Source organism: Limanda limanda, chromosome 9, assembly GCF_963576545.1.
Source record: "Limanda limanda chromosome 9, fLimLim1.1, whole genome shotgun sequence".
Taxonomy (NCBI): Eukaryota; Metazoa; Chordata; class Actinopteri; order Pleuronectiformes; family Pleuronectidae; genus Limanda; species Limanda limanda.
In genome coordinates, this window is record NC_083644.1 from 10,058,362 (window position 1) to 10,086,262 (window position 27,901).

Here is a 27,901-nt window from a genome sequence, read left to right on the forward strand (position 1 = left end):
GTGGTGGTGACGAGGGGGGGTCTTGATACGGCTAATGAACACATGATTAGCCATATTCAAACACTTCATTGTTCCAGGCCAAAGCCCCTCTCTGAGTGTCATTAATGTACCAGAGCCAACACACAGCGTCGCTTCACTGTTATACACACACTTTGATCGCAAAATGCAATCTCACGCCTTTATTTCCTGGAAGTCACAATTATGTATCTGCAAAATGTCAGTGTTGACATAGAATTATGTAGGATAGATCATAATATGATAGATCTATCATATTATTCATTAATTGGGCGCAACATCCAGAAACATCCAGTAACACCCACCACAGCTGCCAATCATGAGGTTTCTTATCCTGTTCAGTCCAACTTTTCCAAAAAAACTCAAATGAAAGGTTATGTGATGTCAGAAAGAGCAACAAATGTTTGGCACTTTTTGTTTACACAATAACTAAGAACTGACAACAAATATAACTGCTGGTTATTCTCTGTCTATTTCTTTTGTTTTTCGTAAACCGTGTTCAATCCCAATAAATAATATTTCTATTCCCTTTAAAATATATTTGAATGTTCTAGCTTGAGGGCTGGATGTGAGAAGTCTCTGCTGGATACCAGATGAGGTCCAGGCTAAATTTAATCCCGGATTGTTAATGTGCTCCATCAGCTTTGGCTTCATGTATTTGGCCTGAGTGAAAACACAGTTTCTTCTGTGTACAGAAGGAATTTCATGGAGAAGGTTTACATGCAAGCCCTTGATTCAATGTCGCTGCAACGAATGCAATATACCAATGATTGAAGCTATTACGTGATTACCTTTATCACAGTGAGGTCGTGAATAGAATTGGCGGAGAACTGCATCTCTGAAGCCAAATTTCTGTTTCTGTGTTGCCTTCTGATAAAGATGGAGGCAGACAGTTAAGTTTCTCTATCATCATATTGTTCATATCTATTGTTTTGGTTATTTTTTTACATACGGTCTATGTATATGGTCTGACAACACAATTTCATAAAATAAAATACATTATAACATCTTTACACTTTTCAGTTTTGCGGATATAATGATTTATTTGTGGCCACTGCTCCATATTGATTTTCAATTCTTTCAATTAGATAAAACCTAATTTCACTGTAAAGTGCATAGTGCATTGATTCACGACAAATGATGTGTGTTGTGTATTTGCATATAGATCAGGAGAGAGGGATCCGATAGTAAATGGTGAACTGAGAAGCACGCGGAGATGCAGTCAAATGTCAGGTGTGAACTGATGTACTCGGTCAACTCGTTTTTTGATCATACACAACACATGTTAGTTCCAGGTATGAACAGGCCTTTGTTTCCTCTACACTCCGCCCTGCCCTTTCCTTTCCATCCCCCACATGCACACAATTAATCACAATAGAGCTGTCCAATTACAGATGCATTGAACAGTGTTATATTGACAAGCAGGATCAAATGCATCATAATCCTAACTGATCGGCTGACCTCTATTGACTGAGGATGAGGAGCAAACATCCTGCTGAGACAAACCACCCTGCTGCGTGGGATGTCTTATCTATTTATTTCATTGCATGTAATTTAGCTGAAGCTTTGAATCCAAGCAACTTACAATAAGTGCAACAAACCCAAATCAGCAAGAATCATGTAGCTTCAAAAAGCCAAACTAAGAGTACTACATTTAAGTGCAATTTTTTAATTAAACACCAGAGTTGACGATGGTTATTAGACATTATTATCTTAACCAAGGTGCATGGGAAAGAGGTGTGTCTTGAGCCTGCAGGGAAAGATGTGTAGACTTTCTACTGGGGATCTTGTTCCACCATTTGAGAGACAGGAGAGCAAACAGTCATGATTTTGTCGAGTGGCTCTTGTGTCGCTTTAAATGCAACAGGCACATTCAACCCCGGGCAAAAAAAGAACCAGGTCGTTTGCATTGTTGCAAAATAAAACCACAGTTTTGAATGTTTAAACCTTGGCACGCAACCAAGCAGGAGTGATTCATAAAATCCCTGCAGCTGTATGTTATTTAAAGTGCCAAATATGTGATTGGACTGGATTTATGATTTCCCGTTTTAACAGTTTAAATTAAATTAAATTAAAATATTGTCTTGATGTTTTTTCACTCCAGTTAGACCGAATCCTTTTCAGTTCCTGGTGCTGGTACATATCTCTGGAAATTCAATGATCTTTGAGGACGTGCTTTCCTTTGTGTTGTGAGAGGTTGTGAGTCGGGCCTCAGCCTGCAGCGCTGTGCTAAAGGATTTTTTATGCTTGGCTTCAGTTGGGTTTACTCGGATAAACAGTATCTCCTGCTGACATGAGGAAAAAGGTGAAAATCAGCTGATGCAGACGAGACATTAAACCAGAATGAGCACTATCCCGTGGTTACATGCACATCATTCCTGTCTGCCTCTGTCAGCTGCCAGGGCTTTGGATACGAATCAGAAATAACAGCCAGCTTTCCCAGGGCCAGTTTTATGTTAGCAGTTAGCCAGCTATAACCGCTCTGCTCTTGAATGCTATCACACCGATGGCCGCCTGATCTGGGAAGGGCGAAGCTGAGCGGACCGAAGGAGGGGAACTGGGTGGGGCAGGAATTCAGCATCATAAAATAATGTGTTGGAAGGGAGCAGCCCAACAAATGATAAAGTGCTGTTACGTATTCGGTAATTGTCACTGGTTCACAGGCTTTTTCACTGGTATTTCCCTCACAACACGTTTCCTCAAACCAGACTTTTTAGAAATGTTAGAAAAAGTCTGACAGTGACAATAACCTAATGGACGCTTGTTTGAAAAGCTGAAGTTATTTCTTCAGTAGCAGTGCAGATGCCATGATAAGGGCCTAGTCTCAAGGAAGAAAGATGGAGACAGAGATAGAGGAGAGGTTGAAGGTTCAGAGGTAGGTCTGTAATCTGGCGGAGAAAGGCTAAGAAGAGCTCCACTGCTGCCTCTCAGCGTGGAGCCCCTGCTGGGCAGAGCGGAGCACACACATGGCGCTCGCCCTGTCGATCAGTGTGATGGATGGGCAGGGGATGAATTCACTGCTTGACAACATGGCCTTAAAAACATATCGGCTCCGCCCAGCCCCGTGGAGGGCAGATATCTTGTGGCCATGTGGCCAATCCCGCCCAAATCAATAGGTGGACAGGCTGCAGTTTGACCTCAAGCAATTTTCGGGGTTGTCCTCTGCATGGAGCGGCAAGAGCAGTGTTCAAATTTGGATGCGAGCACAAAATGAAACCTTAAGAGAAGCAGCTGACATGGACTCAAAGGTACCCAGAGGAGTTTTTTTATGTTTGTTATCCTGTAAACAAAGTGACTAACCGTCACTGTTTCCTCTCAACAATCATTATGTGTGAATGCTTCTCATGAAACATAGGCTCGGGAGTCTTTTGTGGAAAAACCAAAACTAAACTGTTTAAGTCCATGTTTGCTTATTGCAGACATAGATGTAAAGAGTGGAGATGCTTGTATACATCAGTATGTATGTATATATATATATATATAAAATTGAATATCAGTTTTTAAAATTAGAAAAAATAAATCTCTACCGTTACAGATCATTTTGCATCTTTTCCCTCTTCCTGGTTGGGCATTACCATATTTACAGACCTCTATCAACTGTCACTCAATTCAAATCAATGTCAAAATAACAACTGATCTGAGACGGGTTCTGTCTTGAGACTTTAATTCTACACGTCGCAATCAACAGCCTCCACAATATACATTGTCGCTCTTTCACACAAACACATTGACAAAGAACCTTCTAAAAATCTTAATTTGTTAATCACAAACAGAAAGGACCTGTGACTATTTTCTTACAGAGCGGTGAAGTGAGATCCAGTCACCAGTGGTCACAGGACACAGATGTGGGCTTTCTCATACCAGGTGTGAACTGACGAACTCAGACCTGTCCACTTGAGAGGAGTTATCTCAGGACGGATGTTAACAACAGGTCTGAACAAAGCCACGGACACGAAAGGGCAGCGAGTGTCACCTCAGGGGGCAAATGTGCCTCGAAGATTATGGATGAAAACACTTACAGACTCTTTTATGTTCGAGTCGGACGAGTGTGCCCTGCTCTGCATAATGTTTGACCTATAAGCTGCACAGCCTCCTGCACCCAGCATTACAAAACATGCATATTTGATTTGCAATCCACTTCAATGCAGTCGAGTTTCATCCCACATGGGGACAAAGAGCGAGTCAGACCTTGGAAATGTGTAGCTAAAGAATCTTTATCTATGTTTGACCTATTTCTTAATTGATTCTTTCAAGAAAGGAAGCTTTCAACACACGCTACCTTTTCAGAAGCATCTGAAGGTTAAGTCACACATGCAATGCTTTTGTAGAAATGAATGCCTCCCACTGGCTCATTGTACGAAAACATGTGAGTGAGGGTTTTGTTTGCTGCCAACCATTCAGTGCAGATCAACACAGTGCAGTTGACAGTTATTTAACGACACGTAGCTAACACTAATGCAGGCTACTTCAAATGCCTTGCGATGAATCCTGCCTACATGAATGTTTTTAACCTGCGCCAAGGAGGATAGGTTATCACCCCTGTCTGTTTGTTTGTAAGCAAGATTACACAAAAACCTATTAGACACATTACCACACAACTTGGTTTCAGATGCTGTATGGGTCTGGGAAGAACCTTGCATTTTTGTGCGGCTCCAGGTCAGAGAGGTGTTAATAGATATAAATGTAATAAAAAAATACACATAAACGAATATACAAACATGGTTGTTTGTGGGAATGTTGAGCTGTAGTGTTTAAGACAGGGATATATTTCTGTTATTTAGCCTTCCCTCAACGATATATCATCTCAGTATAATAAAGTAAAAATCATCAGCACCACAAACGGCCTAAAATAAGTCCTAATAAACGCCTCTAATAAACTGCAGCCTGAGTGTTTCTGAGTTTAAATTTAGAAATAAGCCTTAAGGGAAGAGTTCCTTATGCAGGGACAAAGAGGCCGGAAACAGATGAAGCAGGATTCACATATTTCCTTTGGAAAGCAAGAAGAAAGCGTTCAAAAATAACATTCACACATAACAGTGCAATGATGCCGTGGGTCTTATTTCTCCCCAGCTAACAATAATCATTTCCCGTTTCTATATTAAGGTGTTGACATTTTATAGTCAGGAGGAAGCTGGAGTGTTTTGCTGACAAGTCATCAGCGAACGTGCCAAAATAAAATGAATACTGTTCAAATGAAAAAACAAAAGCCAAAGAAAAAGTCAGGATAAAAGAGCTGGCCTCAGCCTTTACGCAATCTTTGTTTACATTCCTGCTTCAACCCCCTTTTCCTCTTCCTTACTGAGCCGCTGCCAATTTCTAGAATCCCCATGGCTGTACAGCTTCTGACATCAGCTCCATGCCGCACGCTTAGTGTTGGACACAATTCAAATGCTCGGCATTGCTTCAGACAAAATGAGCATGTACTAAACACGCCACTTGGCAGTGGTTCAAAGACCGGCGCCAAGTGAATGGCTTTTTTCTCTTCCCTCAGTCACACCTACCCTTTCCCCCTCCCGCTCGGCTCCTTCTGACAGGAAGACTTGCAGAGGCCTTCCCTTACTGCCTCAGCCTTTGTTTTTGGCCTTTTGTTTTCATGACATGAACAAGGCACATTAACCCTTGTTTTCTTTTTGTTAATCATAGACCAATGCACACAGAGCTCATGCCTGGCACAAAGTCATAAATTAAATGTGAACTCCTCCGTGATAATTAATCCAACCCCGATGACTCGCTTTACAGAAGTTCACATTTCTTGGTGCTCTGAAATGAAGGAACTGAAATCAAGCAAATGGACTAGTGTGAAAACTGGAGAGTGGTGCGTAAAACACAGCCTGAATAATGACCAAACCATGCAGGGACACAGCTTGACATAGTTTCACATGTATTATTATATTATATTATGTTTTTGTTGCTTCATTATCAAAAAGGGGTATTCAACCTAGATTCAATTGATATTGAACACCACATCAGTAGTTTGAAAAGAGGGTGGGTGCACAACGACCCCTGAACACATTTTAGGAATTTGAAATACCTGCCTGAGCAGACAGACACATCTTCAGCTGCGAAAAATGTAAGAAACGACATGATCCAACCTGTTTACCCGACCCGGAGGCAGATCAAAAGGGCTCACGGTGGAATATAAACCCAACAAGCACTTATCAGACAGCTGTATCAGCAGAAACCTGACGGCAATCCCAATAAGTGTCGCTCCCAATTGGCTCTCGTTCCAGCTACACTTCCTGTAGTCACTAACAGCACCCTCCCCCCACTCCTAGTGTGTGTGTGTGTGTGTGTGAGAGCAATTTAATGTTTAATGACAACTCCCCCCATTCACCCTGATCATGGTGAGTGCCATGAATTTTTAAAGACGTCCCTGCTTTACTGTCCATCTGGGCTCCATCTGCCCAGCTGCTGGTGTTTAAAGGCGGCAGAGACACAGGAGAGGAGACTTCAAAGCCTCTGCATGGCCTCTGGACAGTTTCTGGCCTGAGGACGACATTGTTTATAAAGGGGGGCAGGGGGCGCGGGGGCAGTTATATTAGATATATTCCATAGCATTGAACAGACCACACATTCATGAAGCCAGGTTGTAAAACTACTTCCACAAACATATCGTGAATACAGAGGCAAAGAACTGAAACAAGGAAGGTCCTGTGAAGTTAAGTAAGAAATTAGGTTAATACAGTTTGTTGGTTACTAATTTCTTCACATCTTTAAATGTTTGGAGTTCAATAGATGACCAATGCAGATATATAAATAGTGAGTAGTTTGCAGCCAATATGCTGCAAACACACGCTACATAAAATGGCCGGATCAACACCTGGAATTACAATGTATTATAATCCTGCTTAACTGTGAATTTAAAGCCTGCTGAGAGTTGTGTATATTATAATGTTATAATGTGCATATATTAAATGTATATTATATACATATATAAGTACATGAACACATACACAACCACATTTGGTCAGATGTGTTGTAAGCCTATTGGCTGTTGGACAACACGTATATGTTTATCCTTAATTTAAGCATAAACATTTCCTGGAAAGTGTGTAATTTAAAGAATGATATTGATATGGATCTTTAAAAGGGTAGATGTTTATTCGGGGCGGGGGGCTCGTGGTATATGAAGGACACCTCGAATGGGGTCACTGAAATAGGCACTGCACCAGCAGCACAAATCAGTTTCAATAACAAAATAATCCAATGACTGCAATAATTTGATATCTGTGTAAATCCCTGACCTTTTATTTCTGCTGCTCTCTGTCAGAGCCAGATATGACACCACTGGCATAGTGCCTCGAATATTTTGATTAATTCACTTAAAACCACAGTGTAATCAGACATCCGAACAGACAGCACCTCCTGGCTGGATTTAGTCTGACCTTCCAGCTGAGAGATATAGAAAGGGCAGAGGTCGACAGATCCACCAGGAATGCAGTTTGGGCCTTTGTATGGTATATCTTAGACACATCCTGAGGCAAACCGGAACAAAAAGTAGGAGTTTGCCTGGATATTTCCCCACTTGCATGGCACCTTAAACCTGGACTGGTGTCAGGAATTGACTCAAGTGTGGACTTTCCTGGATATTACTTCACTGGACCCAGTCTTTCGATTCAGTATACTGTTCTTATGGTGTATTCTGACCATAGCACCAGTTTTAAGCCTATGTATTTAGAATAGAGCCTATTGAATGCAAAATTACACAAGGAAGGGGAATTTAGTTTTTTAATTTATTCTCCTAATATTTTGTCGATCGTTTTTCAGAGGTCTTTTCTCAGGCCGATTCTTGAACCATTGCTGTTATAGGCCCGTGATGCCACGCTGAGACACAGTTTGTGACATTGGGGCGAAACAATTGCTACGACATCAACACAAAGAAGAAAAGGACAGTTTTCAGTTTGGAAGAGCTCCAGCTGCTGCAGACTGATAGAGGCACACAAGGCTTCTGCTGAGAATCTGGGGTTCCTAGTGGCCACATTATCACCCTCCCTCAGGCACATTCCAACAGCCTCCACCCACCTGCTTAAAATAAACTGTACAGCCTTAACCCCTTCCTTCCCACCCAAAGCCATCCAAAACACTCAAGTCGACTCCACAACACGTGTATGTGTGTAAGTTACAGGGTTTCACAGATACCTCATAAGAACCTGTATAAAGGCCTCATCTGCACCGGGTTGGCTCATTTTGAATTCAGGGTTAAAAAGGTGCCGTAGTGAAGCTTCTCTGCTGCCAAATGTGGTTTCGTGCTGTGGCACATTGTGATGGTCACTTGCAAACTTCAGCCATTGAAGCTACTTCATTGGTGTAGACTGGACATTACAACAGTCCCATTAAATTAAGCCGATCCACAAGATCCATGAAGCCATGAAATGAAATTGTTCAAAATGTCTTTCAATGTTAAGGAAGGTGAAAAGAATACCTGGATCCATACAAAAAGTTAACAAGTTATTCCCCGACTCATAATGCATCCTTCCACCAAGTATAGTGTAAGTCCGTTCCATAGATTTGGTGCAATGCTGCTACCTAACAAACAATTTAGCCCATGGACAGGGGAAAAATCATAACCTCCTTGGTGGAGGTAAAAGGAGCTTTTGTCTTGTATATGTAACATCAGCTGGTTGTTTGGCAGAATGATGATCCCTGGCAGACTTAAATCACAGCCCCTGAAGTCTGGCTTTTCCTGGTTTTCATCAGGATTTGCAGTAAACTGTGCTGCAATCAGCTACAACATTAAAACCAGTCTCCAGATATAGATGCATTTGTGGTCTGGTGACATAGCTGACGTGGTTTTTGAGAGGTGCATCAAATTCAATTTATTGGTGATGTTTCAGACACATGTTCTTGTGTGCTGCACTCTTAATTTTTATAAAAAACTTCCAAAGACCTTTATGACTGCTGTGAAAACTCAAGTGTGCTCAAATCACCACTATTAAAGTTAAAATATATGTATTTATGTAACCTGCTAATCAAGCAAAGAAAAACTAGTTTGCAGTGAAAATACAATTCAAATTGTGGTCTGCAGATTTAACTACTGCCTCTTTCTCCAATAACAAGGAGAAACCACAAATGGCAGGTTCTGGTAAGAAAAGAAGAAGGGCAGTAAAACCAGCTCACGCCAAATATAAATTAAGGCTAAAATCACTGAGTTTGATTTTCATGGGGTTGGAATTATCAAGGGACAGACTGTGCTCATCATAACAGGTCGGTCATATTTACATTACTCACTGCAGACACAGCAGATTTACTGAGGATTATAATTAGAGGCCAGAGCTGCAATTATTACTAATCACTGTAATCATCCGAGGGCAAAATTTGTCCTGTATGAATGATGTGCAGGGCTCAAACCCTGGATTCATGTATAAACTATCAGCAGCGAGGGAAGAGGCCGGACAAACAGACGTGAGCGTTGTTGCTGTGCCCATTTGACTTGTTAAATTCAGAAGGTTTTTAAGGACAGTTTGGTTTACCCTCCTCTCTCCAGTCTGCCCAGTGAGAGCCTGGGAGGAGTTGGACATTAGGCGTGACAACAGATTGGGTAACACACACATGATACTGGCTGTCTTATACAACCGTCAGCTACACACCACTCATGCTTGCATGATCTACGGCTGACTAGCTTGTCATGATAGAAATGTCCTCACATACCACATGCTGCTGAGAGTATCAATTCTATTCATTCACACAAAACTTTACAGAGGGAGGGTCGGGCTATTTTGAGATGCAGCAGCGAGGTTTAAGGGGAGTCCTCGGTCTCTGTAATTAAAAGAAACAGGCCTTAAATTACTAAATCCATGGTTAGGTTAAAAAATGAAGCGCATGCCGACTGCGTGCAGTGCGCTGGAGTTAATTTACTTACAACGCACTGAACGCATCAATAAAACAATCTGAAATACCCCCCCACCCCCACTCTCCTAACAACTCCTGAACCATCTCGCTCTTCTCAAAGAGTTTAATAATCTCTGCACAGATAAAAGATCAGCTGCTGCTCATATTGTCAAACATGTTTTATGGCTTGAAACGTTCCTACAGGCCACAAGCCTGTTTGCATTTCAACGTGTCTCTGTGGTTTTCATTCAGGCGGCATTTGCATGACATGGGGGCTCGGAGCAGGCCACCGTGAGATCTCCACAGATAAATTTATCCAATTAAAGATCTCTTTATATCTTTGACTTTTCTTTATTGGTTTATTTAAAGCAGGGACACTGTGGTCTATTGCACCAGATTAGCACAGTGCTAATTTGCATCTTGTCCCTGGGCCTGTATAAACATGATAATTTTGTATATCACTAATAAACACACCTGAGGGACAGATCTGTATACATTCAGAGAGGCATCATCAGACGTTAACTGTAACACGACTTTATATGGTGTCTTGTCTTTCAACCACCTTTTAAAGCATTAGTGTGTGGGGGGGGGGTGTCAGGGACACGTCGCCACGTTCTTTTAGCTGCATGGACGAAAATTTAAATATCCTGGTCCACATTGAAGGACCGCCTACTCTGATGTCCTTTGACCCTCTACAGTTTCATAATAACCCCCAAATATGTTTATATTTTTCAGTAATTCTCGTACATTTCTTTGTAGCCACTGCCACAATTTTCCATTTTTGTCTACCGTTTAAAATGTGTAAAGAGTATATTTCATAGAGCTGCGCGCTGCATGTTTATACGATCAGCCCCTCCTGATACTGGTCCCTCTCTCTCCCTCCACTTCCCACTGACACACAGATACACACAACACAAACACATTGACAAAGTTCCCATCTGTATAACCACACTGGCTTAAGAACATCATCACTTAGTCTTTGCGAACAGAAGTGACGTACGTGTTTAATTCCATAGACGGCAGGGAAGTGGGATCTGATCACAACTGGTCACTTGAGACACATATGGAGACTTACTCTAATACCAGAGCTGTCCACCTTTGAGCCGCTCACCTGAGACAGATGATTATTATACCAGCTTTGAACAAGGCCTCGGAGTCTTATATCTTTTTTTGTTTCGAACATTTTCAGTGATACAATTTTACCCGAATAAACTTTTTAATCTCATTTTACACTGGACTGATGGGGAGGTGACTAATTTGCAGAAAAATCCATTTAAACAGCAAAATGTCTTCACCTTGTGGAGCAAATATCATCACGTGATTTAGTTATTTATAATCAGTGCTGAATTATACATCATTCCTCACTCGGAGTCTTTTTTATCGACAGCAACCGTCAATCTAAATTTGGCTGTTGACAGATTCAAATCTCTTCACGTAAGCATCCCGTCTTATTCCACTGAGGCCTAGCTCATCATATCCAGCCCACCAGAATGTTTATAGTCAACGCCAGCATGGTAAAGCTATTAAAAAAGCTCCCTGTCCCCATCTCCCCCCTCTCCTAGCTGTCCTCAGCCTCTCGTCCTCAGCTCACAGGCATATTCATGACAGGGAACAACTATTTTCTTACTCGAAGGCCTCAGTTAGAATCTGCTCCAAAAGAAAAACTGACCTGGCAGATCCTTGAGGACGTATACCCGTCCAAAGTTTCAGCTGGCTCAGTCAAAGTTTTAAAGACTCATCAACATTTGTCCAGTGGCTGGTGTTAATTTCCCACCCTGGTTGGATTACGTGTTGTACTTCTAAGAAAGTGTCATACAGTTTAATGTGAGGAGGGTGTGAAGAACAGAAGTGGTTCCCTTGTCAGCAAACAGCATTGCTGATGAATGTACTTTCTCAGAAAGAGACAGCAGCTGACTTTAGATTATGTAAGGATTTAGCTGATATGAGGGAAATTATATCTCATATGACCGTGTCTGTAGTTGTGCGGTTAATATGCAATTCACTTTCAACAGAGAAGTAAAGGCCGGCGCATGCTTCTGCGTTTTCACAGGCCCGGAAGCGTAAGAGCCCTTCTGGGCCCCTTAAGTACTTACGTATCCCTTCTTACGTGCGTCGCCCAATTTTTCTAACTAGACGGCAAAGCTCCGCAAGCGTCACGTAGCCGGCAAGGCTATGATTGGTCTGCTAACTACATAATTACCGGAGTCGCATTTCCGGTTCATGCCCGATAATACCGGCAGAAACCACGGAAGATTTAGAAGAACGAATATGGACCAAATAGAAGAGATCCGAAACTATGACCACTAGTATAACCCGTCACTGACTGGTGGATTTGTCCGCCAGAAAAAGGCTCTGAGGAGCCGCCGCGGCGAGGTAAATAAACAGCTCTTCTTCGTGCCGCACACGAAGAAGAGCCGACTTCGACAAAAAACATTACTCCGCCTAGTGTTCTGGCAGGGAATTGCATGGCAACACGCGCAACGCTTGGAAAACCATGAATGACAACAAGTCCTGCGTCACAACTGTGTGAAAAGCCGCAGACGCCGTTGCAGAAGCATGCGCCGGCCTTAAGATAGACACTAAGATACAACAGATCCTACCTGTCTAAACTGCTCCTCGTAGGTCCATTCTCCGTGGTCCTGCCCGCCCAGATGGCTGTGGGTGGCGTGGGGAGGCAAGATGGCTACACGGGGCTCCTGGTCGACACTAGGGCGCGCCTTCACCAGCTGGGAGTGGGGGTGGAGCTGGCGGTGGGGCAACAGGAGGATGCCTTTCCCTGGGGCCACAGCATCATGGCCTGTTGGCAGATTTTCCTCTGCCAGGTCATCGTCAAAGTCTTCTTCCATCTCGCCTTCAAAGTCCTCCTCATCCCATTTCCGTTTGCTGTGTGTGTTAAAAAACAGAATGAAATAGTTTAAAAGACATTAAAGAAATAAGAGATGCTTTAAGACGACCAGAACAAAGACATTGGATACTTACATCTGCTCCTCCTCATCTGAGCCCATCATATCTTTGTATTGTTCCTCCCCTTCCTCATTTTCATCATCATCAACGTCGTCCTCGCCGCCGCTGCTGCGCTCCGACATGGGGCTGTCCGACACTCTCTGCAGCCCGGCCGCCACGGCACGCATGGCCGCTAGCGCCGCCATCTGGGCCTGCTCGGACTCAGGGGCTGGGCTCCCCATGGGCTCGTCCCCCCCTCCTCCACCTGTGCGCACCTGGGTGAGTTGGGCAGCAGCTTGCTGCTGTAGCTGCTGCTCCATCAGCAGCTTGGCCCTCTGCTGCCTGTGCAGGTTCTCCATGACGGCCTGGAGCTTCATCTCCAGGGAAAGCGGCACAACGTTCAGCTGCTCTCCTTCCCCTCCCTCCCCCACTGAAGGAGCACCAGTTGGGGGCCAGTCGTGGGACAGTGGTCGGTCCTTCTGCTCAGGCAGCGAAATCAACAACTGCGCCGGCGATGAAGCAGCTAGCAGCTGAATGGGGGTTTATAGGTTATGGCTATGTGGAAATGTGGGTCCTCGTGGAGACGTGGAAGGAGGAGGAGAACAGGGGTTGGTCAGAGCTCTGAGACATGCAGTCACAGAGAGGCTTCACTTCTGGAGACAGAGGCCTCTCGCTTGTCTCGGTGGTTCTTCCTGCAGCTGAGGGGGAAACCAAAGTTGTCGGCCGAGCTGAGCCGCACAGGGTTCAACAAGGCACAAGCAGTGGAAGAGAAGGTGGGAGTATGAGAGCACGCTGACAGACTACAAAGATCTGAGGGACAGAAAGAAAAACAGAGTGTCAGCCTGTTACTTCCCCACTGTCTGCTAACATCAGTAAGTTCAGTTAAAAGGCAAAACCGTTTTGTTGTGGCTGCGACAAAACTGTGAAACAACTTTCCTCGAAGCATCAGATCAGAAAAACGTATTTCTATTTTCAAACTCTTAAAAACTTTCCATTTGTTGGCCTTACACTAAAGTGGACATATTCAGCTCGATCTGATTTCAACCTGTAAGGTACGCACGGTTAAAATCAAAACTATTTTGTGCATGTTTCATTCTTGTCGTTTGAGGAACTTGACCAATAATTTTGAATCAACGGCAGGACTTCTCAAAACCCTAACCGCTCTCAACTCACGTGCTGAGACAATGTGAAAGAGGAAAAGGAAATGCCCAATTTCACATAGCAAGCCTAAAATCAACATGAAGCATAAATACAGTGTCACTGAGTTCATGTTCACTATATAGCGTGGGCAGGATTAATCACACACAACACACATACACAAACACACACACACACACACCGGACAGGCACACTGCTCACAAGGGACAAAATGTTTTAACCGCAATAACAACAGGAAGTGAAATCAAAGGGAGAACCGTCACTTTCTTTACCTGGTTGGCTCCGAGCCAGAGAGAACTTGAGCGCGACAGCAAACACAAGTACTACGAGTCAACACTGTTAGAAACCCACACCATTTATATTCGGATCTGTGACTCCACTGAGGTATGACTGTTGTGTTTCTACCCCCCTATTTTAAATGTCTGTGAGCGATAATGGTTCTCCTACATACCTGGTCCATGAAAGTGCTCAGGTATGCAGCGCAGTCTCGGTTCATCAGAAATAAGCTTGGATGTCTGTTCTCTATTAATGAGTGTGGGGCGGCTGTGGCTCAGATCAGTCGCGCAGAGATAAGAGCGGCGAGCCGAGTCAACAGCACGTGGGGAAAACTAAATTCGAGTGCAGGTGCTGGATGTGTCGGAGCAGCAGTCATGTCATGAGGCAGCAGTGACTGTGCACCACCACTCATTCAGCTACTCTGACTAATACATGAATAGACAGACCTCGGTAATCACTACCTGCCCTGATGCTGAAACTATAGGTTTTACATAAGACTTTTCACACTGGGTACATTCTGTTCGGATGAATGCACGAATGACGCTCTCATTAAAAAATCCGTCGCATGAGTTACTTCTTAAGGGAAATGGAAATATTTGCTGGTGTTACTTGTTTTTTTTCAAGTTGTGTCGGTCACCTTTGAAATTCAGAGATTTCGTAATATTAGGAAAATAAAGTCCGGATTTTAGGGTGAATATCAGACAAACAACTTGTCACCAGTATTGGAATAAGGAATGAAGCATCTTGTTAACTTATACAGGGGTAAAGGTTTCACAAAAAAAACTAAATACTTCATCACAACCTGACATCATTATAAGTATCAGGACTTTAAAAAGATTGTGCAAGAAACTGTCTAAGAATCATCACCCAACTCATCTAAAATGGCTGACATTGTAGACACAGTTGGAAAGTGTGAAGACAAGAAACAAGACAAATGCCTTGAGTCGTCATTTTCCTCAGCCACATACCCAACGTGCAGCAGTCAGCCTGCAGCTCCTCACTGTAGCTGAACTGGTCAGCTTCCTCAGCTATAAAATGTATTTAAAAGTTCTGCCAGAACTATTAAAAACTAAAGAGAAGTATAAGAAAAGCAAATATTGGTCAATGATACAACCGCTGACAAGCCAAATGTTACGGTGAATAAAAGTTAATCGGAAGAAGTTTGTACGTCAGCAGGGACGGAGGAAAAAAAAATCATCTGTCACCCTACACTACGTCTGTGTGTTAGAGAAATGTTGCGCAAGGAAACAAGAGCTGTGAAACTTGTATTTCTTCAGCGGGTGAAGGAAGTGACAACTGACGGAGCAGAGCCAGCGAGGCAGCCGACAGATACTCAATATTGATTCATTACATTCTTTATATGCGACAGAGGCAGGAGTGAACCGCAGCAGTTGTCACAGGGAGAATAGCAGCAGTGTAAGCAGGATTAAAACTGGATCTGGTTTGACTGAGACAACTTGTCCTGCCCTACGACACAAATATTTACTGGTGGCACCTCTTGACAATCCAGTTGAATGAAGTGACACAGCCAAATTCATGTCAGAACAGCCTGTACATGCACTGTTGGCATGTTTGCACACTATTATTTGGACTATCCATTACGCAACATGTCAAAAAGCCAGGAGAGCAAAGTGAGCCAGAGGGAAACAATGTGGCCACGGACAGCGCCCCCCCCCTTCATGTGTCATACATGTAATTCAAACACAGAAGTGTCCATCAGAACAAAGCCGCTCGGATGACTCTTCCTGTGCAGAGGGAAGGAGAAGTGGTCACTTTGTTTCATACCAGCGCTTTTTTCACAAACCATCATGATTTCCTACATGTTGGATGGTGCAAATCACATTGCATCACTGTAAATGTTTCGCTGCTTCCCCAAACAATGAGGCACGTTTTGCGAAAGCTTTTTAGACGGCTGTGATGTTGATCACGCGACGACAAAAATAGTTGAATACATGCCACGCAACAATAAAATGAGGAGTCACGTGTTTAGAGGGAGGAAAGTCAGCTGTGGGTGCCTGAGTCTCGTGTGGCCCAAACGTCTCCTGGTTTTTTACTTCCAACCAAACCCTGCAGCAGCTGATCTCACCCTTTAACACTTGCGCTCAATAAATTCAAGCAACAGATGAACGCAGCCACCAAATGGTTTATGGTTCTCGCTCTTCGCTCAGTCTAAGTGGCACCTTACTGGTGACACATGTTGTAACTTCTGCCACGGAGGGTTTTTTTTTTTCTGTCTGTGTTTGTTTGTTTGTCTGTTAATTACCAGGATTAAGCATTAACTACTGAACGGATTACCATGACACTAGGCCAAAGGATACAGAATAAGTCTGGGAAGATCCATTTACTTTAACATTGTGAGACAGGATGCTCTTGACATTTTCATCAATTTCTCAGAGAATAACTCAGGGATCTGAATGTTAAAGAACCAGCTATAGGTGCAGAACTTTATCTTTCAAGCGTAATATTGACTTATCCAATGTTCTAGGGTACAAACAGTTCTTTAGGAAGCTGATAGAGTTCTGCGTTAACCCTTTCTGATTGAAACTCTACTCTGCAGATTGGCTGGTGGTTGCCTTTGGTATCTCGTTCTTACACATTACATTCAACCAGACCATGGCCAGAGTGATAAGCCTTTTAATATCTTAAACACAACTCTCTGTGAAAGCGAGCACTCTCAAGAGAGAAAGGGCCAAATCCTCCAAAAAGCCCCGGCTGGGTCGCAGTTACACTGCAGCAGCGGTGGGAAAAACCACGTCTGTACATTTTCTTGACGTTTCTTTACATTGACCCCCCGGGACAGTGACCAGCTGTTTTTTTGGAAGTCCTGCTTCATTCTCAAACTGCTGCATGGCTGACGAGTTCTGAGAGGAAGTTGCTTTATGACCAAGGAGTAAACAGGTTTCACAGCATGTGTGCCGCCCCCCCACCCCCCCTTTTTCTTCCAGTCTAAAAAATGCTGTTAAAAATAAATTAGAGAAACTTACTTCCTTCATGGTTTTTTTTTCAGTTACTGGGGAAAATTCTAAATGTATGTATAGGTGCAGTAAAGGTCAGGAAGGAAAATAGCAAACTAACTAATGATTTCCTCCACATTCAGAGCTTTATGAAGGTTTTCTGCATGTAGGCCGTCTCCGGATCAATTCGACTTCTGCATCTTGCATTGGCAATTGACCAAAGGACAAATGTAAATCTTTGCGCGGTGGCTGACGTATGTTGATTTTCTGTCAATGGTCCGTTTCAGAGACCATTTTCCATGCAAAACAAAAAACGTAGCTACGTCAAAGCAGTGCTTGATTAAATGCGTCCCTTATCTGCCTGCCGTTAACTGCTCCACCTCAACACTGCCTGTTCATCGGTTTGCCGTCTTCATTTATTGTCTTTTCTTTCCCCCCCTCACATTCTTATTTTCACTCCTGATCACTTGTCACAACTCTAGACTCTTGCATTTAAAAAAACGAATTTGCTGTATACACTGTGAACTCAGGGTGAGTGAGTAATTGTCACAAGCTAATTTTGCACAACATAACGGACAATCCCTTAAACTGCACAGCTAAAGTAAAGACACTTAGGGCCCATTTAACACCATAATTGGCTAAAGGAAGGCCGGCCTGCTGGTGTAGGCCCATGTGGGGGTCAGAGAGGAGCGGCCGGGAAAGAAACTTTGACAGTTGGCAGAATGAGGGATCAAGTAGAAATGATCAGAGCTAACGGGTTAATCCTCTTTTTTTTTTTAAACCCACATTTGTGAGGTGGAAGACTACAAGGTCTGAGCAAACACGCCGGAGTGATAAGAACAAGAGCTAAGGGTCTAATTCCAACTAGATAAAGGGACATGCCCCACATACATGAACATATATACATACATACTGATAATGTACTCTTGTGAAAGCATCAAGCATTATCACACCACAAATATATGGGATTCCATTTTCTTCTTTCAGAGAACTGCTGCTGTAATTCACACATGGCATTTCACGTAAAGAAAATAGTTTTGATAATTCATTAAAAAATATTAAATTCACCCGGGTTTTTCCTCAGTAGGTGGTTTTTATTCTCATGTACCAACATCAGCACAGATACACATCTGGCGTTTTAATTTTAAGTCTTTATTTCCTCTCATGCATTGAAAATACGAACCATCTCTTGCCTGATAAAGCCGAGTGGTTTCGAGGTGAACTGGGCGAGGTCTTGTGAGACTTGAAACTGGGTATTAAAATTAAAAAGGTCTGTCTGTTCTGCATGACTGGAAATTCACAGAGAACTAGATTCTTAAAGTGGTAAGCCACAAGATTTATGATTTTCTCTTTGTAAGTGCTCACTCTCCTAAAGACCTCATATAAATCATAGTGGGTGGCACTGTGATGTCACCCTTGGTTTTCTGACAATGCAGTTTGACGTCTCTGTGCAGAGTTATCTTAATCACATCACCATGATGCTCATGCTACACTTGTTTTAAATAAAAGACTGCGTGAGACCAACGTGTCCACTGGAGTTTTCTATGTATACCAGCTTGAGTGTGCAGTTTACGGGTGGACAGAAGCCTGTTGTTGGGCTTTATCGCATCATTACCGTGTCTGGTCATGTACCATGTATCAAAGGGCTTTTACAGGAAAACTGGCTTTTTGACGATGCTATCTATACCAGCATTCCTGGACACATACTATACTGCAGCACAACAGCAAAGTTTGTATATTTTTTTACTTCAGCTTTTTTAACCTCACAAACTGACATGTACTTTCTCATAAAAATGAGGAACAGAGGCATCAGAATGGGCACAACAAAGAGACTTCAAGTATTGGGCTGGGCTCTTGACATCTTATCTAAGTTTTCCGTTTTTTTTGAGCGATCCGCTGGTTAAAAAACGTGTACATATGAACTTGGCAGTAAATAAATATAGAGTTATAAAACCCATACAATATACTGACCCATTTATATAGCTGTAAATGATCATTGTTTACTGCGGAACTGCCTGTCTTATTTGAATAGCACAAATTTAACTTTGTTTAAAGATTATTTAGTCTTTGTTTGTACTTTACTCGCTACAAATAACGTGAATACATGAAGGATGCGTAAGATCCCCTTGGAGAAAACACACAGCAAAACCTCTCCTAATTCAAACTGTCATTCCATTTCTGTTTACAAGCGTTTACCTTTGTTTGTAAATGGCAGCAGGACATACATTTACATAAACAAGCAAACTGCTCGGCTTTCAAGGTATGAGATAAGAACCAGGAAGAAGCTACGGTCTAATTGTTTTGGCTTCAATTAAATAGCTTGGAGGTTGAAGCCAAAAGCAGGAAGGTGAGCTTCTAAATTTAAGAATAAATAAACAGGAGAATAAATAGCATGTGAGGTAAAAAAAAAAAAAAAAAAAGAATCTCCTATAAATAGGACACAGAGCTGTGTTGAGCACCTGGCCCTGTCCACTGTTCTGGATAGTGAATACATAATAAATGAAATCAACTATCATAGTCATCATGTGGTCACATTTTAATTGAGTAATGAAGTTAATTAAAAACATAATTTCATATTTAAAATTCAATTTCATTTTACCTAATGTCATGATAAAGAACATGTCCTTGTTAAAAGCTTTCTTTGTTTACATCTCATCATGTCGACACAGGTTATCATTTAGCATCGTAGTGAAAGAGTAATTGTGAACAGAGAAATGAAACAGTGACCATTCATGATGCTTTTTCCATAAAAAAGGAGAGAGAAAAAAAAGGGATAAAACAAAAATTCAGTGGTGCTGGTCTTGATTAAGAGTCCCTCTCTCACATTCCTTGCACTATTACCTCGCGAGGCAATAACACAGGCTCCATTGAGCCCCGCTGCACCAACAACAAGATCATTGAGGAAGTGTCGCACAGGCTGGTCACGCACTTTCCACTGACCTCTTCCAGTGAGCCGGAGAAATGCAGCGAACCAAATCTGATTAGCCCCAGCTATGCCATAAATTAAGTGGGTATATAGCAAAAATAATCCAGTGATCCACTTCCCAGCAGTGAAACCTGTGGTCATCTATCAAACCACAGGATTCACCCGCAAGGACAGAGAGGCGGATACATGGACGATCTGATATTTTGTATCAAAAATTTGGATTTATTCACAATAAAATTATCAAATGAAAGAAAGCTAAAGTCTTTTTCCTAGTAGGTGTGCATCTTGCATGTATTATTTGTTCAATGCTCTTACTTGAAGTGTTTTAAACAAAGTGTAATATTAGACAATTGTCATTTTGTCATATATTCTAATGTGGTTTTTAGACTTATCTTATTTGTATTGTTGTATATTTAGGAACTAGTCCTCTTACTCCTGATTACATTTGATGTTTTTATACTATACAACAATCCCCAAATGTCCTTTGGGATTAATAAAGTTCAATATCATATTTTCTTATTCCCTAAATCTACAGCATTACTAGCAAGCAACACCAAACAGAGCTGAATATATTTATGTTAAGTATTGATATAATGGAGATTCAGACAGCGCTGCTGGCCCATGATGATCGATGGCTCTGGGGATTTTCCACTCTGAAAACAGGGCGACGGGGAATGAAACAGATATGACACTTAATCATTCTTGATGTCTTGAGTGAAAAGGGTTCACTACAAATTCTCATGTGGGTTGAAAATATTCAAACATATAGATATATGATACCAAAACCCATTTAAACTCTGCCACATGGGTGTCTTATCACTGGGACAGTCATCAGACAAATAGTTCAAATAAAAAGTCTCTGCTGATTCTGCTGAAATGTTTGCACTCCTTCATGGCCACCAGCTCACTGGTGGATATTGACCTCGCCATGTAACAGCCCTGCCTGTGGATTCACGTGAAGACTGCAGTATTATGACAGCAAACAGAACTGATGACAGCTCTGGTTGAGAAACAGCTAAACACAGCCACTACCCAAATAAAACAACGACCCTTGATGTCAGGTTTCCTTATCATTTTTGACTGGCATGTATTTGTTCCTTTTGTGGAGCTCAAGACAAAGTTCAATCAAAACCAAATGGACACAATTGTTACTTATGTTGCTCCACAATGAGGAAGTCGTTCATGGCTTTTGGACTGGAATGCATTGCAACACTTATCAAGTACATTACTTGAACATATACAATTATATTCATTATTTTATTACTCAATGCCATAGTTTCATATTAATTTAATAAGTCAGCTTGTACCAGAACACCAACTATTCATCAAGGAGAAACACATTTCTTAAAATGCACTTGTAACTTAAATAACTCTATAAATACCCAAACTTTAACATTTTTGCATTAACTATTTTCACTTTTATTGTGACATCCAGAGACAGCCCACCGAGTCAAATACCCATGTTCAACACAACTATGTCACAAAGCGTGAGGATTCAGGGGGCTGCGTCGTGTCGCTGCTTGCAGCAGAGCTCAATGAATCTGCTATTGTAACTCTAGAACGATGGTGTGATGACAGTTCCTCTAGTGCAGGAGGTGGGTGGGGGTGATGGGAAGGGGAGGGGTTGAACTTTCATTGAATGGCACGTACGTCCCAAACTGGATTAACTTGTTGGGTTTATATTGTAAATGTGTGGTCATGTCATTGCATTGTGATCTTTAACAATCATGCCTTTTGTCTGCAGAGAGGCGACAGACGAGTGAAATCTTACATAAGCGCTTTGTGAATTGCACGCGGAGACATCCAGAACATTAAATTGCCACTTTGCTTTATCTGTGGTTGTTGGTTCACGTGCAGGTGCCCGGCCTAATAAAACCATAAAGGCTGCTCTGTCTGCTCATTACCTATGTGTATATCTATTAGCCTGAATCTGATTAGATGAGCTCTTGATTGCTTGGGAAGGCTGCCAGAAACCAGCGGACACAAATATGAAAGACAAATGCTTCAGGTTTCATGGACATGTCAGCATGTTGCAGCTGTGTGCTGGTATCCAGGCAGAGAAGCACTAGGATAGATCACAGTGGCTGGCACGGCGTCAGCTGCTGACTGAATACACAGAGCCTAACAGCCTTGTTGAGAAACTGTAGGGCATCCCAAAACCTAAGACCCTTCCTTACTCCACTCTCCGCCTGCGTCACCGTCAGCCCTGCTGGGATTCCCCCATGGCTCCAGCCCAAGCAGTGAAGTAACTTGTGAGGTTTTTTTTTCTGCATTTTTTGGCAGGATAACAAAGTTAAAGCCCCACGTGCTGCACAGGCCCTTCAGAAATGTAGTTTTTGGCACAGGAACAGCTGAAAGCCAGCCAAGCCACGCTGCTTCCCACTTCTGTAATGGCATGAAAACTTGTGGTGTGAGAACGACAGTGGCATTCAGTGATACAATTCATGCTGATATTCACAGGTGGGTTATTACTGAAGCATTCGGATGACTCAATGTAGGCCCCCAGCACACGCCCTTAAGCTGCCAGGGAGATCTGAATGTATAGACAGCATAACAGCAGCCTTTTTAAACCTGTGAAGGATTACAGGTTGAGAATCTGAAAAAACAAACTGACTCGTTTGTCTTGTCTGTGCATGCTTGTCTGTCTTAATCTACAGACACTAACCAGTTCAGTGGCTGACTGGGAGTGACTGGTGTTCACGCTGCCAAGACATTATATGGGGGCAAACCGAACACACAATTTGCATATTACACTAACTGCTTCCAAATACATACAATAGCTCTTCAAATACCTTTGGACTAAGATCACATCTATGTGATGACAGGAAGCTTGTGTGATTGATAACAAGCCTCACATCTTTATATGTACATTTAACCGTGACTCAAACACGCTAACCAGTGAACGCCCAAAACATCGCTAACCACTTGGAAAACAAACTAAATTCTCTCTCTGATACACTGGACTGTATGTGAAGCTGAGTTAGTTGCAAATGCAATACAGATCACAACATACACTTGATTTAGAGACATGGTCACAGGCACCAGTTTTCATGTCAAGAGGAGGATGGCACAACAAATGCAGTGTGAGGAAACACACAACATCAGGACAACATGACAGAAAGTAGACAAACTGCTTTAACCAAATCAATGATAAGACTGATTCATCACAGGTGAACCTCTGACATGAGGCTTTCTGACTGGATAGAAAGGCCAGAAAGAACAGAGGAATTGGAGCTGCATTTATATTGTCTAATCTTTTGATCATTTTTTTTTAAATCATCCATTAATTTAGCTTTTTAATTGCCAGACAATAGAACCCTAATGCATATGAAAGGTTTCAAACTCAAAGACGATTACTTCAAATTCACAATTTTATCTAATCAACATTGAAAAACCATAAGGTATTTATGATAATCCTATTAAATAATGTCCTACTCATTTTCTATTGACCAACGTTTACAGCACTACATAGAACAACTTGATTTTATGACATCAATAATAGGTTGTAATAGGTAGACACCGATAATTTTGGCTGATATGAGCCTTACGCAGACATATCAGTGTTTGTTTGCCCAAACACTGCGGTGGGGGTTCAACCTCAGTCTGCGCTATCTGCATGCCCAAGTGTCCTGGGCAAGATACCAAATCCCTAAATGGATAAAAGCGTCCGCCAAATGTAATGTAATGTAATATTGACTCTGAAATGTTTACAAGCATTACTGAGGCTTGTAATAACATGCTATCTATAGACAGATCTTCATGTCCATCAGCTTCAACAGACTAATATATGTAGAAACCTGCTTTGCATAACAACTGTAGCTTGTTAACTAACTTCCTATTGAAGTCAGAATATCAGTTTCATAACGGCAGGTAAAGGTTTGCCCCTATATCATCATGCCGCGTTGATGGGAAGTAACAACACAAGTGCCAGTTATCCAAAGCAAGAGAAGAAACAGGCATCTTTATGTAAATGTGGTTGCATTACAAAGTGTGTTGCTCATTAGGGCCAACCTACATTATACGGAGACCTTTTAAGACCTGAGCGTCATCACTGGCCATACGTTTCTAATCCACAATGGGCCAATAACATTGTAAACACACAAACACACACACCGTACCTTACTCCATTGGAAACACTGCGCTGATGCAGTTAGCTGGAGTTGGTCAAAGGAAACCATATGCCAGATTGGTCCAATCAGATTAGTGTGGCAATTTCTAGGCAAGCCTCTAATGTGATTGGAGGCTGGTGGGGTGCAAGTTGTAACAAGGCCTCGGGACCATCGCTGAAGATTTTCAGTGCTGAATAATCACACCGGGACACCACAGGTGGCACGTTCTCAAAAATGTCACACCTCTTTCCTATAGTCAACCACAACTTCAGAGAGTCGGTTTGTGTCGAGGAGCAACGTGACAAGTCAAACATATTATCAAATTCGACGATCAGCTGAGAGGTTCCTCGCTGACATGGCTGGTTTAGAAAACCCGGTGCAGTAAATCCTGACCAGTTTGCCACCAGCGGCTGGTGGTAAATCCTCTCACAGAGTGAAAAGCCTCTTCTCAAATTCCTTTGCCATAAAAATCTATATGTGAACGTCCAAGTGAAAAGACGGCCGTTCATCCTGTCATAAGCGTTTCTTCTTCACGTTTCCAGGTTTCAAAATCACATTTCCACATCAATTGGTGATGTTACAGCAAACCGCAGCTGTCTGTCTGAGACCTCATGTTAAATACATTTCTTCATGCCAAGGACATTTCACAACGGTGTTACTGTCAGCTCGGTTCCACAGTAGATTGAAACATACGGGCCCAGGTTGTGTCTTTCAATTTCACAATTTTTCACACGATCAAATATTCTGCATTTTCACACGATCAAATATTCTGCATTTTCACTAATATTTTCTGGATAGTGTGGGAAAACCCCCCGAAACCAAAATTTACATGACACCAAGACATCTAAGATCTCCACTGAAACCAGGCAGTTAAACATGTGATTTCCAGAAAAACACTGTATATGTTTAAGGTCATTATGACAAAGCACTATATACATGGCTTCAAAATACAACCGGCTTCCTGTGCCTGTTCTCCCCCACCCCCAATACTTTGTGAGAAACTACATCCACCACAGATCAAATGCCAGTCAGTTTTGGTTGTGGCTGTAAGTTTTGGTCAGCTCGTTCCAACCAACCAGGCTCCTGAAATACCCAAAACAAAGACCTTTTGAACTCTTTTATTCTTTAAACCACTATGGATAAAAAAAAAACGTTCTGTCTGTCTTTGGTGTCTGCTGACGTCATTGAGACGAACATGCAGCCGGTTGCAGACGGAGGATTTTCCCACCAGGCCTCTGTAGCACTGAAGGCATCTCATTGTGTACACGTCGGACTTGTGGAAGCTTTGACTTGACTTGTCCTGATCTCAGCCGCAAACAGACGCTGACAGACTCTTTTATCCACCTACTCCACCTTGGTTTTTCACTCCCACAAAACAATTCAAGGGTTTTTTTCCACGTGAGAGAGTGGGATTATTACAGGGCTCCATAGTAACTCGTCTGTGGTCTCTTGAAAGGAGCTGTACAAATTTAAAGTTCTTATTATTAGCCTTTATCTTAAAACCCCATCTGCTAAAACCAAAAAACTGTGGCATCACGATCACTCTGCTTCTGGTGTTTACGGTGAATATGGCTGCTGCTATTTTCACTACTGGTTAATCTTCAGATTATAGTCCTGGTTAATCATTTAGACGAGAATACGTCGTAAAGCAGAAAGATAAATATCGGAGACAGTTTCTCGGAGTTTCTTCAAATGTCTTGTTTTGACCAGCGATCTAAAACCTGTCAACGTTCTCAGGAATATGACAATGAGCAGGAATAAGTACATGGATATTTGTTTGTTTGTTTGTTGTTCTTTTTAGCATTTTTGCTTAACCATTCCAATACGTCGTAAAGCAGAAAGATAAATATCGGAGACAGTTTCTCGTTGTTTCTTTAAATGTCTTGTTTGGACCAGAGATCTAAAACCTGTCAACGTGCTAAGGACTATGACAACGAGCAGGAACAAGTACATGGACATTTGTTTGTTTGTTGTTGTTTTTAGCATTTTTGCTTAATCATTCCAATACGTCGTAACGCAGAAAGATAAATATCGGAGACAGTTTCTCGGAGTTTCTTCAAATCTCTTGTTTTGACCAGCGATCTAAAAACCTGTCAACATGCTCAGGACTATGACAACAAGCAGGAATAAGTACATGGACATTTGTTTGTTTGTTTGTTGTTGTTTTTAGCATTTTTGCTTAATCATTCCAATACGTCGTAAAGCAGAAAGATAAATATCGGAGACAGTTTCTCGGAGTTTCCTTAAATGTCTTGTTTGGACCAGAGATCTAAAACCTGTCAACGTGCTCAGGAATAAGACAACGAGCAGGAACAAGTACATGGACATTTGTTTGTTTGTTTGTTGTTGTTTTTAGCATTTTTTGCTTAATCATTCCGACCCTGAATGTGGGAATAATACTGATAAACAGACTTAAATCAAGCTAGGAGCCCATGGGTGACATTTTGACAGAGCAGTCGTAGATGCTGTCATGTGCATTGACTTTATATCCAACTTGTCAATGGGATGTGCTGACGTTATGAAACCAAACTGTAAATTCCAGAATGATTTATTCATATTGTACAGGAGGGGGCCATTTGAAAAAAAAAAATGAAATGACTCTAACAGGCTGTTGTAACTGAACCTTTCTCACAGCTGCTTTCTTCTTCTTCTTCTTCTACACTGAACAGGGACACAACTGACGTAGCTCAGATTAAGTGAAGAAGCTAGCTAACTCCTGCTAGCACATTTGGAACGTTAGCAATTAAAAGCTGTTTGAAGTTAACGCCTCAAAAGTCGATGATTGGTTCGCTTTTTAAATTTTTTTTTGCAGTTTGACGCTTTTTCCACAGCTGACAGCAAAACCACGTCACGTCATGTTCTAGTTTCTCATCACTTGTGTTGCTGCTAAATTTGATTAAACCAACACAAAAACCCACTTTAAAAAACCACCAGGCACAGGAATGAAATCACAGGCTCCCTCCGTGTGATTCCGCTGCAGGAAGTAGAGCCATGACACCCCGCGGACGCTGCTGGGTGACATGTAACCCTCCGCGGCCAAGTGATCAGCCGATGCGATCATGTATCGATTAAAAAAAAAACGCTGCGTCCTGGAAGTGACCATTAAAAAAAAGAGAAACACACACACACAAACGGAAATTCTCCACCAGCGCGTACACATGTAAACAACACAACATCAAAAAACGTCAATGTGTAAAAAAAAACTTACCACGTTGGCTTCCGTCGGCTTTTCACGCTGTTTAGAACCGGAAGACACATTCTGCCCCCCCCCCCCAGTGCCCGAGGAAAACACACGGCGAGGAAGAAGAGGAGGAAGAGGAGAGGAGGCTTGTGTGTTTATCAGCTCGGATCAACGCGGGTTTCATGCGGGATATCCACGCACTCGGCGTTTTGCGTGTGATTGTGTTGTCACAGTTTGAGAGCCAGCACGGCTCCGGCTGAGGGGGGGGTGGAGGGAGTGGGGGGGGCAGAGGCGTGGACAGCTCACTCACATCATTGGTTGACAAACAGCGATCAGATGCAAATTCCTAACCTCTGAATCAGCAGGGGCCGCCCCCCCCCACCCGGACCCCACCACCACCTCCTCCTCCTCTTCCTCCTCCTCCTCCTCCTCCTCCTCCACCACATGCAAGAGGAGCAGAAGCAGCCAATGGGGGCAGAGATGAGGCTTTATTTGCATCGTTTATTTGGAG

The 27,901-nt window shown here is 42.4% G+C and overlaps 1 protein-coding gene across 1 annotated transcript in view; it reads right to left on the reverse strand.

The window, feature by feature from the left end:
• The window catches only part of arid3a (AT-rich interactive domain 3A), a 38,856-nt gene extending 11,248 nt beyond the window's left edge, over positions 1-27,608 (reverse strand). The window contains exons 1-3 of the mRNA XM_061078400.1: positions 27,418-27,608; positions 12,823-13,596; positions 12,444-12,726 (exon numbers count right to left, since the gene is read on the reverse strand). Coding sequence (XP_060934383.1) covers positions 12,444-12,726; positions 12,823-13,163 — 624 coding nt within the window. The 5' untranslated portion in view covers positions 13,164-13,596; positions 27,418-27,608. The remainder of the gene's footprint in view (positions 1-12,443; positions 12,727-12,822; positions 13,597-27,417) is intronic.
• Between the last annotated feature and the right edge of the window lie 293 nt (positions 27,609-27,901).